The sequence below is a fragment of the Myotis nattereri genome, assembly GCF_964212035.1.
Source record: "Myotis nattereri genome assembly, chromosome: 13".
Lineage (NCBI taxonomy): Eukaryota > Metazoa > Chordata > Mammalia > Chiroptera > Vespertilionidae > Myotis > Myotis nattereri.
The window spans coordinates 40,997,168-41,013,375 of NC_138088.1; the positions used below are offsets into that span (position 1 = coordinate 40,997,168).

Sequence of the window (16,208 nt, forward strand, 5' to 3'; positions counted from 1 at the left end):
TCTGGGGGGTTTATGATGTTGCTGGGAGTGTTTTGCCTCCTCCAGGCCCCAGCTGTCCATTTCCTGCCATGGACCCCTGGCTCCTCTGCCCTCCTCCACCCTAGGCCCAGGGGACCACCCCAGGCTGGGCTCCGAGGGTCCCCCAGTCCATGCACACCTGATTCCCGCGGAAGACGGACAGCGGCTGAGCCATGGATTCTCCGTGGGACAAGATGAGGTCCAGCATCCCATCTCCATCGAAGTCTGTCACCACGCCCCCTGCAACACACGGACTGCGCTCTGGCCATCGGCCGGGGGACCCCTGGGGCAGCCGAGTGGGGAGGTGCTGGGCCTGAGACTGTGGCTGCCACCCCCGCCCTCCCCTTTCTATCAGCCACCTCGAGCTAGGAATTCACGGAAGACGGTTCCCTTTCCTTCCCAGGGGCTTTGGCACAGGAATGGGGGGGGCACTATTATCCAGACCATGAGGACTTCCTTCTGGCCTCTGTGTTATACACGCCTGTGATATTGGCACAGTTTTTATCAATCTACTAAGTCTTCGCATACACATGGTCTCCTTGGGTCCTCACTACTCCAGAGAGGTGAGAAGGCAGATGTAATTGGCCCCATGTTACGGATGTGGAGAACAAGACCCAGACCAAGTACCCTTTCCAAGACCACTCTGTCTCTGACACCAGGCTGAGTGCCAAGAGGGGAGGGGCTAGACTTCAGGACCCCAGCCCCTCCTTTCTATCCCCGCCCCGCAAGGCACCGCCAGAGAACCTACTGCCCACAGATTCTCGGCCCAGCCCCGCCCCCAGCTGCCCTGGGACTGGGAGAATGGACCACCCCCTCCTCTGCTTCCTGTCTGACACTCTTGGCGGCTCCCCCTTCTCCACTCTTGCCCCTGCTCTAGGGTCTTGGCCCTCAGAGTGGGATTGGCTGCCTCATCCTTCCCTCCCTCGTCCCAGACAATGGGAAGCACTGAGACAGGGGCATGCAGGCCGAGCCCTGAGGTGCCCTCACCTGTGCCCCGGCCCTCAGGCTCCAAGGCATCGCCAGGATTGAGCTCCTCAATGAGGGGGTCACCGTGTTCCCTGCGGATGACGCTGTAGGAGAAGAGACAGGCTGTTCATGGGTGAGTAACTAGCTGCAGAGGCCTGAGTCGGCACCTGGACCTAGAGACCTACTTCTTACTCCAGTCTCGGCCCCTGGAGCATCTCGGGTCCCACTGTGCAGGGGCTGCCACCTGCATGCCTACGGGGCCACACTTGGTTCACAGGCCCTGGCCACACCCTGCCTGTTCTCTTCTTGGGTTTGGATTTACATTGGTAAAAATGGATTTTTCCTTTCCTAATGGATGAGTTATAGACAGCCTGGGGAAGGCAGTTGATGGATGGAGAAGGGACAAGGACACAGCTACCTTCAAATGCCCTTCCCTTTCCTTCAAGTGGCTCTGGATTTTCAAGTTCTGGATGGTACCCAGGGTTCAACTCCCGCCCCCCCTCTCGCCCCCCCAAGTTCTCCCTGGTCGTCCCACTAGAGGCAATGCCTTTCTGCTCTGCCTTTATCACTTGCCTGGCCTTTATCACTTCCTGCCTTGTGTTAAAGCTTTGTATGAATGTGTCTTATCTCCCCGGTTAGACTGCGAGCTCTTTGCAGGCTGGGACCATGTATTATTCATCTTTGCATCTCCCACAGCATCTAACATCGTGTCTGGCTCTCAGAGCGCTCCAAGCACACGTCTGTGGGATACACAGATGAATTCCAGAGGCAAAGGGAGGAAATGGGGCCCTTTGGGTTGCAGGGGTTCTGTCTGTGTTGACTCGGAATCACAGTAATATTTGTTCCAGAAAAGTCCACTGCAAAAGTCCCGCTCTTTCTCCACAGAGCTGGCTGCTGCCGATGGCCATGAGCTTTCCTCTCTAATGTTACTCACTCGTTAGATTCTCCCAGCCTTGGGTGCTCTACATGTGTGCACAAATCTGGGGGCAAACAGGGGGCTAGGGGGGTTCTTAATTACCGCCCCCCCCAACACACACACATTGCAGGTGACTGCTGTCTGCCCAAATCACAGTCACCAGAGGGCTGCCATGTGGCCAGTGCTTTCAGGAGGGACTGATCCCGAGCTGGAGCCTACGGGGTGTGGATGGCAGAGAGCGTCGGTACAACTGCAGGGTGCCTGCAGGGTGAGCAGATGCCCTGAGTGATGCCCTCCATCCACACGGGGCGCCTGTGCTGACATCCCTGTGAGCAGCGTGCCTGGGTGCACTTGGCTATGTGCACACCTGCTGGAGGTGTGCATGCCCCGGCCTGCGAACACCCACTGTCCCTTTGACTACTTGGGTCCTGCCGACTCCGCCACATCTGGGCAGACACACCCCTTGGTTCAGGTGACCAGGCAGTGAAGGGTTCCCGAGGATAAAACCCAGCAGTTCCATTGCATGTATGTATTCGCTGAACAAGTTCTTCCGCAGCACCTTGTGTGTGCTGGGCACGCTGTGGGGGCCTGCAGCTATGCTGTGCATCAGGGAGGAAGAGCTCAGGTCCCATGACGACAGGAAACCTCATGCAGAAAGGGTGCCGAAGGCAGACAGGGAGAGGGGCGAGGGGAGGGCAGAGCTGGGCAAGCTCATCCAGGTTTGGGAAACCGGGGCAGGCTTCCCGGGGGAAGGGCTGAGCTGAGACAAGCATCCTGAGTGAATCCATGGCATTCAGACGTAGAGGCAGGAGCGAAGTAGAGGGTGTGGGCAGCATGAGGGTCCGGGGCTGGCACAGCCCAGAACGGAGAGAAGCTGGGGTGCCTGGTGCCTAGTGGTAAACGGGGAAGTAGGAGTGTGGAGGCCGGGGACAAAGCTGGTAGGTGTGGGATGTGCCGAAGAGGAGGCTTCTGAAAGGTTTCAAGTGGAAGAGGGGCGTGGCCAGATTTGCCTTTTCAACTGCTTGCTCTGCAGGACTAGACACAGGGAGAAGGCTGCAGGTGGGCACAGGAATCCCCTAGCAGCGGTTCTCAACCTGTGGGTCGCGACCCCTGAACATACATCCTGCATATCAGATATTTACATGACGATTCATAACAGTAGCAACATTACAGTGATGAAGTAGCAACGAAAATAATTTTATGGTTGGGGGTCACCACAACATGAGGAACTGTATTAAAGGGTCGCGGCATTAGGAAGGTTGAGAGCCACTGCTAAGGGAGAGGGGGGGGTGGCAGAGGGTGGAGAGATGAGAACAGAGCAGAGGGGTGTTTAGATGGGTAAGTGGTGTGAGCGTGTACGTCCAGTCAGTGCCTGCTGTCCTGCCGTCATTAACAGGACCCTTGTGCTCTCAGGAAGCTTCCGGTCTGGGTGCTGCATTCCGTGGTCACCCTGAGCGTTGCTGGAGGATGTGCAGACGCAAGTGCGGTGAAGCTTTGAGGCTCCAGGGCCTCCTACACAGAGACCGTGTTCCATTCGGGACAGGGACGGGTCGGGGCTAGATTTCCAGTTTCCAGCTGCGTGGGGGCCTCAGCTGGGTGCTCAAGACCCAACCATCTGCCAGGGGGTTTGGGGCACAGCCATGTCCCTGGGAAGTGACTTCCATGGCTGCTGTAGAGACTCAAACACATGAATTCATGGGGCAAGTGCGTGGTAACACTGTCTGAGGACAGCCCTGTGCCAGCCGGCCCTTGGGGCTGCCCAGAGGGAGGCTGGGAGGGGGGCTGGGCAGGCAGGCCAGTGGGTAGAGGAGGTGTCTGGGTTCTTGGACCTCGGAGATGAGAGCACTGGGCTCCTTGATGATCAGGGGCCCTGGCAAGTGACACTTTATTAGCCTGAGAAGGAAAGCAGTGTCTCTGTTAACGAGTAATTGATCTTCCGCAATTAATCTGGAAGTTGTGAATAAGCTTTTTGCAAGGCACCTAATTAGTAAATCTGGTGCCTCCGGGGGGTGATTACATCCAGTCAAAGATTGATGCTTTGTTAATACTTATATTTTAAATGCACTTAGTCACAGCTCTCACCTTTTATTAATAGTTGGGACCCTCCTGGAGGAGGGGATGGGACCTTGGGGAGCCCAGCAGGTGATCTGGCCCATTTCCTGAATCCAAGGCCCCTGGCCTACCCTTTTCTCCCCACCTGGTCCTGAGCCCCATTAGCATGTTCCATACCAGGGACAGGGCCATCTTGGTTCTGAGGCTTGCTCCCCAACAGTGGTTCTCAAACTTTATGCCTGATGCCTAATGCACTTGTTAAAACTAGACATTCCACCTGGCTGGTGTGGCTCAGTGGTTGGGCATCAAACTATGAACCAGGAGGTCATGGTTTGATTCGGGTCAGGGCACATCCAGTCAAGATTGCAGGCTCGATCCCCTGTGTGGGGCGTGCAGGAGGCAGCCGATGGGTAATTCTCTCTCATCATTGATGTTTCTCTCTCTCCCTCTCTGAAATCATATATATATAGAGCGCTTCCTGGGCCTCACATCCTGAGATTCTGACTCAGAAGATCGAGGTGGCCCCTGGGCTTCTACTTTAAGTAAGAACTCTGGGCGACCCAATGCCAACATTCTCCGGAGCCCTCTTAGACAAGGGCTGCCTCCACAAACCCAGCCCTGCCTGCCTAGGCACAATGCCCAGATGCTTGCAGATTTCTTTCACTCGGTCACTTCATGTACTTGTCTACCATTAAGGTCTCACCCAGCATTTCCCAAAGGATGTCTTGCAGAGCACCAATCCCAACAGAAAAATCTTTGAAAAAAATGTTTTGTGGTCAAATCTATTTGGAATATTTTATCCACCTTTTGGGAGGTAAAAATACTTATGGTCATGTTAAAGGCTCTGAGAAGTCCTGCAGTAAAAAAAAACACCTGCCTGTATTTGCTTGACTCAAGCGCACTTAGACAGATTTGACTCTGTAACCGCTTTTTGTGTTTTTTTCTGGGCACACTTTGGGCCATATCCTTCTGCCCACTATCCGCGCCCCCGCCCCCCCACCAGGAGGCCCGCTTGTTACTCGGCATTCACCCTCCATGCCTGCAACCTCTTGCTCAATCTCTGTTCTTCCCTCCTCTCTGCTCCTTCATCAGGGTACCATCTTCCACCTCAGCCCTGGGACGCCCCTTCTGAGTCCTGCACCTTCCTCCTGACCCCCCAGCTGCCAAAGGTGAGTGGGCATGAGCCTCGCTGAAGCGTCTACCGGAAGAGGCGGTTGGCTGAGGAGCTTCGGTGGGCGAAGTTGTTGAAGAAGATCTCTAGCTCCTGGTCATTGTCAAAGTCGGCGGCGATGACTGTGCGGACAGGGGAGGGCATGGAGAACTTGGGTGAGGCGATGTCCTGGAAGGAGAGAGGCTTCAGGTCAGAGACAGATACGTGGGAGAATGGGAGCGGGTGAGAGGGCGACTGTCCCCCTGTGTGGGTGTGCATGCACCAAGATAAGGCAGCTCGACCTAACGCCTCCTCTCTCACCTCCCAGGTAAGGGACCTGGGGGGCTGTGCTGAGGACCACGGAAATCTCAGGCTGCTTGTGGAACAAGGAGGGAAGAGGGATAGTTCCAATTCACATCAGTGAAGCGCTGGGCTTTTCCTGATTGCTATCACATGTAGCCTTCTCACCCTCACCTGAGGAAGCACAGACATTAGCATTCCCATTTTACAGGTGAGGTAACTCGAGTCCTGGAGAGCCCATAGTCGTAGCTAGTAAGTGGGGCTATAGCCAAGGCTTCTGATTCCAGGTGCTGTGCCCTTTCCAGTACACATCGTTACTCCTCCTTGTGAGAGTCAGAAGCTGGGTGGATACAGAAAAGGGCTGTGCACTGGAATCCAGACTTCTCCGCTGACGAGCTGTGTGATCTTAAGGCAAGTTACTAAACCCGTCGGATGCCACTTTCCTCATCGGGGAGTAATAACAGTGGCCCAGGTTCGAGGGCTGCGTGTAAAATGGCTGGCACAGAGCGGGCAGGGCTAGCTCTCCGGCAGCCTGTCCTCGCCTTGCTCCTGCCCTTAGCCTCATGGAAGGGGGCAGAGGCTGCCTTTGGTTGCATTTTTGCTGTCTCTGTTTGATTATGTTGTTTCTTGGGCGTCTCTTGACGTTTTTAAAAAGACATTTGCTTTGGAAGGTTGCATAGATGCTTGTCCATGGCTCAGGGGGACCCCAGGCTCTGGATAGCCCAGCTGGGACCCCAAAGTGTGGACAGGGCCTGGAAAAGAGTCCCAGGTGTGGGGCTTGCCTTGGAAATAGGAGGAGTGCTGCCTAAATCCCAGGGCCCATGTGGAGAGGGCTGGGAAGGGCACAGTGGTGTTTCTGGGAGTGCCCCTCTTCCCCTCGCCTAGGCCTGCCCCTGGGCCTCGTACTGCAGGCCCTCTCCATTGGCTGCAGGAGGGAGCGGCCTGGGACTGCTGGCGAGCTGCCTGCTGTGGGGAGGCCAAGGAGGGAGGCTGTCCCCATCAGCTCAGTAATGAGGCTGATGAAGAGCCCAGCCAGCTGGCCTGGGAGGGCTGCGCAGGGCCTTAAGAGCTGGGGAACAAAGAGGACTCAGTATCTCCAACTCGTTATTATGCTATTGATCCTGTAAAGACGGAAACCTGCATAGCCCCCGTGGGGCTGATCCCTGGGATGCCTGGGCTTCCAAGATAATGTATGTAAAGTGCTTTGTACAGTTCCTGGCCCATGGAAGGCACTTGATAAATGTTGCATCTGTTGTTGTTGTTGTTATTATTATTATTATTATTATTATTGCTCCTGTGAGCTCTGGGGAGGCGCCATCAGAGGGTTGGCAGGGTTCGGCACTCTCGGCACTGACACTGGGGCTGGGCCATTCTTTGCATCCCTGGCCTCTGCAGACTAGCTGCCCGCAGCATGCTCTGCCCATTGGTGACAACCAGGAAGACATTGCTCAGTGTCTTCGGGTGGGGTCAACATTGCTACTGGTTGAGAACCTGAGTTAGAACAAAAAGCTGAATAAAAATCATCCACATCCCAGGATCAGTGGCCCGAGTTCAGGGCACACCTCCTTCCCTCCCAGCGAGCTGGCTCTCCAGCCTCTGCAGGGAGCGAGCAGCTGGGCCTGAGCACCCCAGGGTGGCTGCCTACGGGTAGGGAGCTGGCGGAAGTCACCCCAACAGAGGTGCCTAGAGACTTCCCTGGAACCATGGAACCTCAGGCAAACGCTGGAACTTTCTCACTCCCTTAGGGGTTTTTGGCAAGACCCAGGTATCTCCAGGGCAACCCTGACTCCCCAAGATCGGCTTCAGCCATCCACTACCCTTCTCGAGACAGCCCCAAACTCCAGCTCATCAGGCTGGTGGCACCTCCATGACCTTCACAGAATTCGTGGCATCCCAGTCTATCTGACAGCTCAGAGAGGGCGCGCAGAGTGGAGGGGCTCGCCCACCCTCTGCCAGTTGTCCTTAGGGGGCAGCTGTTGGATCTGTGGCCTCAACCTCCTCCACCCCTACTCCCCACTGTACCCTTGGCCAGAACCTCATTTTGCAAAGCTCAGGCAGGGCTACAAATGGGGTTTCTGCCACACCCAGAGCCTCCTTTGCTCTGCCCACCTTGGGGGGCTGCCCTCCCTCCTCTGCTACTGGCTCTCTCTGCTCCGGCCACTAGAGATGCTACAGCAGCCAGGGCCAGAGTCCATCGTTGTCTCCCAGATGCTACCTTCCTTGTGGCTCCCCACCCCCACTCCCAGGCTCCGCCTGGTGGGAGGCACAGGCGGGGCTGCAATCCCAGGACTGCAGGGCCACTCAGTGCTGGGTGGCGGAGAGAGGGGCCCCTTCTTACCCGAAAGCGGACCTTCCCGTGGGCGCTCATCTGCAGATAGAGGCGGTGGGGGCCGTTCCAGTTGCCGTAGACAATGTCCACCTTGCCGTCGCGGTTGAAGTCCGCCAGGGCCACACCTCGCCCGTGCTGGTGGGGGTCGTCCACACCTGGGAGGGACGGCAGGAACCCTCAGGGCGGCGCCCCTGTGGCTCCCGAGACACTAACCTTGCGGGGGCTCCGTGATGAGCAGCAAGGGCGGTGGCTCTCTGCTGCCCCGCCCCTTGGGATGGGGAGACACAGTTGCAAGTCTCAGAATTTTCCCATAGGGGTTGGGAGGTGGGATGGCCGTCCAGCTGCAAAGGAATCAGAACCTTGTCTTCAGGCATCATTTGCCCAGCAGGCACATTATTTTTACTCAGTTTTGGGGCAGCCTGGGGGAGACTCGGGAAAATTCTGGAGCACTGAAGCTCTCCCAGCCACCCCAATACTACCACTTGGACACATTAAGTTGACCAGCACTCTTCCGCTTGTCTCTCAGTGGCTCCCCAGTACTCTTGGGTCAAGTTCAAATTGTTGCGGGGGAGGGGGGTGGGGGTGGGAGGGAGGGGGGGGGGATGGACAGGTCCCCGCCTACCCTGGCTGGTCTTTATCTGGTGCTCTCTGCCTCTTACTCATAAGCACTGGCCATCCCATGTTCCTTTCGTTCCTCAAATGAACCAGTCTCTTTCTAGCTCTTGGGTCTTTGCTCAAGCTGGTCTCTCCTCCTGGAATGCTCTCTTCCTGGCTCTTGGGTCCCTGGCTCCCTTGTGTTCCTTCTGCGATTAGCCACCATGTCACCTCCTCAGGGGAGCCTTCCCTGGTCACTCCCATGAGAACAGCCCTTCCGCCCACTCTGTCTTCTCCCCGACAGCCCCTCCCTGGTCTTTTCCTTCGCCGTGCAGATCACACGCATAATCACGTTCCTCTGGGCTTCGCTTGCTTAGGGTCAGTTTTCCTCCAGGTCCTCAGAGACTGCCTTCCTACTCACCTGCGTTCACACGGCATCTGTCTCGGTGCCTGTGGTGACTTAGTCGTTTTCAGTAAATACTTACTGAATAAATAAAGAGGCATAAATAATTCACCAGGAGGCAACTGGGGATGTTGGTGACAGCAGAGGAAAGACCGCACCATGACAGAGAAGCCCACAGCGTGCCCTGTGCGGTCTGGGGGCGGAAGCTGGTGTGCCCAATGTCACCTGCTCATGCTGCCCTTGAATCTGCCTGTGGCCAGCGGGACAGAGCTGATCCTGGGGGAGGTTGGAGGGGGGTTTTGCCCAGGCGGCCTGGCCTGGCTGAGAGATGGTGGATGCGGCTCTAAATACCCACGCTGACTCTTTCGGGGGGCAAACTGCTATTGGTCATCAGGCCGTCAGAGATGGCAGGCGACAGGACAATGAATATAATGGGGAGTGGGAGTCACAGACCCGAGGACACAGGGAGCTCTTGCCAGCTGCAAACACAGAGAAACTGAGGCCGGGAGCCAGGAGAAGGGGGGCTGCCACCCACCCAAGGGCCTTGGAGGCTGAGCATCCTCTGGGGGAGAGGGTGGAAGGGTTGGGGTGGGAGATGCGGGGGAAGAGGCAGGGAGAGCCAAGCTTGAGAAAGAGGGTTTGCAAAGAAATGGGGGTGGCCTCCAGCCTCTCGGGTGAATAACCCATTAATTCTCTGCAGAACCCCCAGCCCGAGCGCCAGTGGCCGTTTGTGTTGGCCCATTTCTCTCCTACCTACGAGGCACCTTGACAAGGAGCAGGTTCCCTTTCACGGGAATAATCGGTACTGGCTGCATTTCACAGCAGCATCTGTTTGGGTGATGAATGCCCTCTTGACATGTCTAGTTAAACCCCTGCAATCATTCTGACTTTCAATTACGGGGCCTCGCACCTTTCCTCTCTCCTCCCGCCTGCTACCCTCTCCCACTCCAACTCGTTGGCTCACCTCTGCTTCCATCTCTTTAACACCTTATCAAATCCTCTAGGTTCTCTCCACCACCACCTCGCTTTCATCTTATGCTTTTCAGCAATGAGAAAATTTGCTGCCAGAGTGTACAGCTCTAGGAGGGGCGAGCTGATGGGGAAGACAGGCCAGGGGAGCTGCCTCCAACTTTAGCTTTGCCTGAAAGGAGAGGGAGAGGCAGGATGGGGAGCTGACCAGCTACCAGTGTGTGTGTGGGGTGGTGGGGGGTGGGGAGGGGCAGTGGTCAAAGCGGGGACTCTGAGCAGAGAGCTGGGGAGAGGTATTCTTACGGATTGGCACAGACGCAGGGATCTGATGCTCCTGCAGGTGCTGGAGCTTGTAAGACGTTGATCTATGACTCTAGGTCCCTGCTCACCCCTTCTTCTGGAGGCCAGGGATTGTCCCTAGGCCACCAAGAAGGAGGGAAGGCAAATCTTCCATTCATGGGCAAGGCAGGAGGGCCTGAGCAGGGGGAAGTGGCTGGAGGGCAGACTGAGTATATCCATCGACTGTTACTGTGTCCCTTCTATCATTCAGCAGAATGTCCTGGGTGACCACTGCAGGCCGAGTGTCGTGTCAAGAATGAATAGTACAGAGCCCGGTCCTGTAGACACAGAGGTTATTACAGCGACGTCGGAGCCCGAGTGAGAGCTACATGCCAGGGCAGTGGGAACACGGAGGAGGGAGTGCCAATCCCTGCCGGGCGGCACAGAAAGGCTTCCCTGGTAACACGCGAGCTGAGTTCTGCACATAGAGAAGGGAGAGAGGGCACTTCGGGCAGAGAGGACAGCAGGTGCCAAGGCCCTGGGGGAGAAAGGGAAGCAGAACTAACTGGAAGCCTGGAGTCTAATTTTGAGTGGATTTTATCCTGTTTCTTGTGATAGCTATTTGTGTCTTTGTCTGCGTCCCCAGCTACAATGGCAGTGCCTTGTGTGAGTGTGTAAGATAGGGCGGTGTATGGTGGCCTGAGCCTCATTCAGGTCAGCATGCCCAGCTCAGCACCAGCCTGGCCGTCAGCAGGAGCTCAGTAAATGGTTATTGGATTGAACTGAATGCTTAAGGTAAATGTGGGGAGGGGACATGGAGAGAGGGGAATTGATGCTGAGACTTAAGCAGAGCTCAGAGGGACATGGGCCTAGTCAAGCTGCCGGAAAATGGAGAGTAATCAGGAGTTCCAGCAGCAAACACCCCTGTGGCCTGAACCATGGCGGGGGCAGGGGGATGCAATTGGAGATGACAAGCAACGTTCCCCTGTGTGGGGCAGAGGATGACTGTCCCGCTCTCTCAGGGGCCTGTGGGTCATGCTAGAGGGGGCGGGGCAGCCCAGAGTCCCTATGGGTCCGGGGGACCGAGGGACACAGAGCAGCGGCTACACTTACCAGCACTGGCAGCTGCGTCCACGAAGGTGCCATCGCCCCGGTTATGGAAGAGGAAGTTGGGCCCATTCTCGTTGTCACAGAAGATATCAGAGGCACTGCTACTGAGGATGGGGCCCACGCTGACACCCCGGCCCCCTGGAGAGGACATGGACCACAGTCAGTGGCAGCAGCGCCCCTGTTCTGTGTGGAGGACTGGCTGCCTATGAGGCCTGCAGAAAGCCGCACTGTGATGCCTCAGGAGAGCCTTTCAGAGGCTTCCCTGAGCCCAGATCAGGGCTTGAAGTCCCCCAAACCCATGTGGAGGGTGGCCACACGGATGTTGAGGCAAGTGAGGAGCAAGACCAAGTCACCCTGTGCTAAAGGAATGAGTCCATGAGCAGAGAGATGGCTGACTTACCATAATCCCTAAACCCAGCTCTCACCATGCCTGACACCCCACCCACACCCCAAGTCACACAGACGTGGGGCGAGTTCCTGTTCTAAGATTTATAGGAATAGGCTCCAGCTATCGGTGCAAGATGCTCACCCTGCTTTGTTCGACATTGTGAGCGATTGGGAACAACCTGCATGTCCATCAACAGCAACTGGCTGTTGGATTATGGTACGCCCATATGGCGAACCATTCTGTAGCTACTAAAAAGACGGTGTAGATCCATATGCATTGACTTGGAGGAGTGCCCTTGACACATTTTTAAGCAAAAAGCATTTCAGCCCTAGCCGGATGGCTCAGTTGGTTAGAGCATCGTTCTGTACACCAAAAGGTTACAGGTTCAATCCCCTAGTTGGGGAGTGTACAGGAGGCAATTGACCGATGTTTCTTTCTCATCTCTCTCTCTCTCCCTCTCCCCATTCCTCTCTAAAAATCAATGGAAACATGTCCTTGGGTAAGGATTAAAAGGGAAAAAAAACAATTTGCCAAGTAATTGTATTGTGTGATCTTACTTTTCTTAAAAAAAAAAAAAGGAAAATACATGATTTTTTCTGAACATGTGTGTGCAAACTTGTTCTTGAGCGTGGGAAAAGTGGGAAAAGCTGCACCCTGAGCCACCTTGGCTACTGGGTGGGATCAAATTTGGGGAAGGAAGAAAAAATGATAGTTGGCCTTTTTTGTGAATGTCTTTATATTGTTTAGCTTGTTCTAACAAGAATTGTTTCTTTAGTTTAAAAGAAAAACATCCAATGAAGTATATTAAAAAAAAGAAAAAAGAAATCTAGCCAGCCAGCATTAAGATCTGAAGTCTCCAAGATCAAATTTGGGCTATCCATGTCAACAAGTCCAATCTTTAGACATCTTGAACAAACCACCCCAACAGGTGGGGTTCAAAAAAAGCCCTGAAAACCACACCCCAAACATAGGAAATACCATGCAGAAAACAGCCTGACCAGGACCAGGACATGGATTCTAGCCCCAGCGTGGCTTTTTACAAGACGTTGGGCAATTTGCGTTACACTTTTAGCCTCAGTTCCCTCATCTGCAAAATGGGAATAGTGTGACCTGCTTTTGTTGCTTCTGGGTTTTTTAGGGGATCAAGTGAGATGAGCTACGTGGAAGGTCTTTGCTACTCAGAGTCAGGCTTTTGGACCCGCCGTGGGGGCATCGCCTGGAGCTTGTTAGAATGCAGATTTCAGAATGGTAAGGCCTTGCATTCCAACAGGACCCAGGGTGGATTCTGCACACAGTGAAGTCAGAAGTGCTAAAATGAAGGACTTTTCAGTGCAGAATAATTACACGGGAATCAGAAGAACTTGATTTGTTTTGAATAACAGAGCTCAGGCAGACACGAGTGATGCTGGGCCAGGCGCTCCCTGCCTGCTGCCTCTGGGTGCAGCAGAAGTTTCCACAAAGTGACTGTGCCAGCTGAGGATGTAGGTTTTCTTGGTCTCCGGGCCCCTCCTGTTCTCCGAGAGAGGCCCCTGGAGGAAATCAGTGGGCCTTTCTCATCTGGGCACATAGGTGGAGCCTAACCACCAGGCGAGTGTTTGGGGACACTGGGCCTTGTGCCTCCCCATTCCTTCCGGGTAATCTAATTAGCTCTCAAAGAGAGCCCGAGACTCATAAAAATTAAGCCACTAAGTCCACGACGCTGCTGGGGAACATCATTCAAGATGCAGCCAGTGCTTTTCATTAGGAGAGCCCCAGTGCGGGGCGGGAAGCTTTCAGAAGCCGTTCCTAAAGCCAGTGGGAGGGGTGCTGGGCCACAACCTGGGCACCACTGCTGCCCATTCAGAGGAGCTGCTGAGTGGCTGTTGGCAGCTGTCCCTGCCCTGGCCCTGCTAGACGCCATCCAGCCCAGCAGCAGGCCTTGCCGGAACCCCTGGAAATTCCAGGTGGGGCTCCGGGACTTGCCGCCATAACTCCATCCTTCTTCCCCTAGCATCCTCCAATTTCCTCTCCGCCTCTGGCTCCCAAGCTGTGACACATTCCCTTCATTTTCTACAAAGCAGGTTATTTCCCTCTTGGAAAAATTTCTAAATCTTTCTAATTAACTAATTGGGTTGGGTTGAAGCCTTCCACCATTTGTAACCTGTAATTACTAGAAAATTGCCATGGTAACCACACTACTAATTAGTGACAATTTATTGCCATGGCAATCAGACCATAACAGAGATGTTACCCACAACTCCTCCTTGGCAAGTTTGCTACACAGTTGGGAGTAGGTGAGTTGACATTGGGGGAGCTGGCCTCTTGGGCACTGGCTCCAGCAGCCTCAGGTTGGGGGGAGGTAGGAAACCTGGGGTCTGAGGCAGGGGCAGCCAGATGTCTGTACCCCTCACTGGTGCCGCAGGGGAAACTCTTCTCCCAGGTCCATCATGTAAATCTCCTTTAAACCAATAAAATCTATCCATCCCAAGTGCAGCCTGACACTCCCACTCCTGGCCTGGTCAATGACAGAGGCCCTTACTCAGCAAATATCTTCTTCCTGGACCTTCCCTCCTCCCCAGCCTCCCCCCTCCTCTGTCACGCCTCCCTGTCCCCCCTTCCTAAGGTTTAGCACACACGTTATGGGGCCGCCCAGAGGGCAGTTAGGAGCATCTTTATCTGGCCTAGGAGAATGTGCCCCAATAGTGATGTCTACCTGACATGGTGGGTTCTTATCTACTGGAGGCAGGGTGTCCTCTTGGGGACAAGCAGTTCCCCGTTGGGGCTGGGGAGGCAGCACTGCTGGTGGGAAAGACTGAGGGGCAGAAAGTTCAAGCTGTGTGACCTTGGGCACGTCACTGGGCCTTTCTGGGCATCTCGTTTTCTCACAAGAGAAAGACTGATAATGATGATAATAGTCTTTGTCAGGGCTGTCCCAGCGGGCTTTTGGAAGGTACCCGGGAAAATGCCAGGTGCCACACAGTCATTAGCTGGGACTATTTCCCACCTGCTGGGTGAGTAAGGTCCCTTCCAAGTTCTCCTGGTTCTGCTGTTGGGTGTGGGTGCTGCTCCCTGCCCACCCCTTCCTGAAGGCTTCTCCACCCACCAGGCGGGGTGAGAGGTGGAGTCACGGGAAAATGTGTCCCCACGGCTCCCTCTCCCTCCTGCCACATTCTGGCACTCCCTTTGATGATTTGCTCATTGGGCCTGAGCCCCATTCACCCTCAAAAACTGTACCCCTAAACCTCTGAACCCTGTACTTGGGTGATGCGGACTCAAGTCCAGTTGGGGTGCAGGTCATCCACCTCTCAGACCACATCTGGGTCAGCACACGGGGGTCCAGGGTGTAGGGTTGTTGTGGGGTGAGGAAGGGAAAGAGGTTTTGGGGGAGAGGATGTGCGCTGCTGAACTGCCCCATACTACGGGACTGAGGACCAGGGGACTGAGAGGCAGGAGGACTCTCTGTGCTCAGGGAAAGACTCTAGGTCAGCCGTGGGCAAACTACGGCCCGCGGGCCGGATCCGCCCGTTTGAAATGAATAAAACTAAAAAAAAAAAAAAAAAAGACCGTACCCTTTTATGTAATGATGTTTACTTTGAATTTATATTAGTTCACACAAACACTCCCTCCATGCTTTTGTTCCGGCCCTCCGGTCCAGTTTAAGAACCCATTGTGGCCCTCGAGTCAAAAAGTTTGCCCACCCCTGCTCTAGGTTCTTGCCCCGCCTCTGCACCCTCTCTGGCCACGGGAACTTGGGAGTGTGCTCTCCGGACCTTGGTCCCACTCCCTGGGAATGGGTGGGGGGATGAGATCCCCAAGGCTCCTTCCACCTCCCTCCTCAGTGCATCCCTCAGGCTGAGCTGCAGGATAAACATGGTTGGGAATAGAATCATGGGCTCATCTAGACTGGGCACAGTGGGGCTCGGGCGAGGCCTGTCCACCAAGGAACTTGGACGTGTGAGAGCAGTCTGCTGAGACCTTGATAGAAATACGATGCTGGTGGACGCCAAGGCCTACAGGCTGCCAAGCACATCCAAGACATTGTAAAAGAGTAGCAAAGGTGCTAGAAGATGTGGGCGTGGAGGAGTGGGCAGTGTGCATGTATGTGTGTTGGGGAAGGGGGGGTGAGGGTAAGGGCAGGATGGTGACGGTCTCTCACCCTAAATTTCCTGAAAGTTCTAACACGCAAACACACTGTGTTGGTGCTAGACCTGCCTGTCTCCCCCGGAGCCTCCGTGAGCTGTCAGATGCTGGGCAGGGTTCCGAGTGGACCAGTGAACAGGGCATTAGACAAGCACAATCCTATTGCGTCCCCAGTCCTCCCTGCTCATCCCTGCAGGATGCTGAGAGGCAGGTGGGCAGGAGGACAGGCTCCGGCATCTGTCTGCTGGGATTCCCACACCTGGGGCACCAGGTGGTTGCAGGAGGGATGCTGATCCTCACTGTGCGCTGCCCCCTCCACCCCAGGCAGCGAGGGGCTGGAAGAAGCTGTTTCAGGAGAGAGGACAGGTAAAGGAGTGGCAGGAGTCGCTCTGCTGGCAACCTGTTGTTCAGTCCTGTGCACCAGGTACTGTACACGTTTCATCTCACCTCACCTTGCCTAGGTGAGGGAACCGAGGCCCAGGGAGGCATGATAGCAGCCAGCAGGCAAGAGATCACAGTTCAAACCCATGTCTGGGTGCCCCCGAGCCTAGACTACCCCACAGTGCTCTCTCCAACACTTCTGCTAAAGTTCCCTCTTGGCAGAGGAGCCATCTG

At 55.1% G+C, this 16,208-nt stretch overlaps 1 protein-coding gene across 4 annotated transcripts in view; it reads right to left on the bottom strand.

The window, feature by feature from the left end:
* Positions 1 to 16,208, bottom strand: part of CRTAC1 (cartilage acidic protein 1) — a 134,452-nt gene that overhangs the window by 15,002 nt on the left and 103,242 nt on the right. For all 4 annotated transcript variants that reach the window (XM_081105270.1, XM_081105271.1, XM_081105269.1 and 1 more), the window contains exons 6-10: positions 11,090 to 11,224; positions 7,741 to 7,886; positions 5,155 to 5,291; positions 1,006 to 1,088; positions 158 to 258 (exon numbers count right to left, since the gene is read on the bottom strand). In XM_081105270.1, the coding sequence (XP_080961396.1) occupies positions 158 to 258; positions 1,006 to 1,088; positions 5,155 to 5,291; positions 7,741 to 7,886; positions 11,090 to 11,224 (602 nt within the window). The remainder of the gene's footprint in view (positions 1 to 157; positions 259 to 1,005; positions 1,089 to 5,154; positions 5,292 to 7,740; positions 7,887 to 11,089; positions 11,225 to 16,208) is intronic.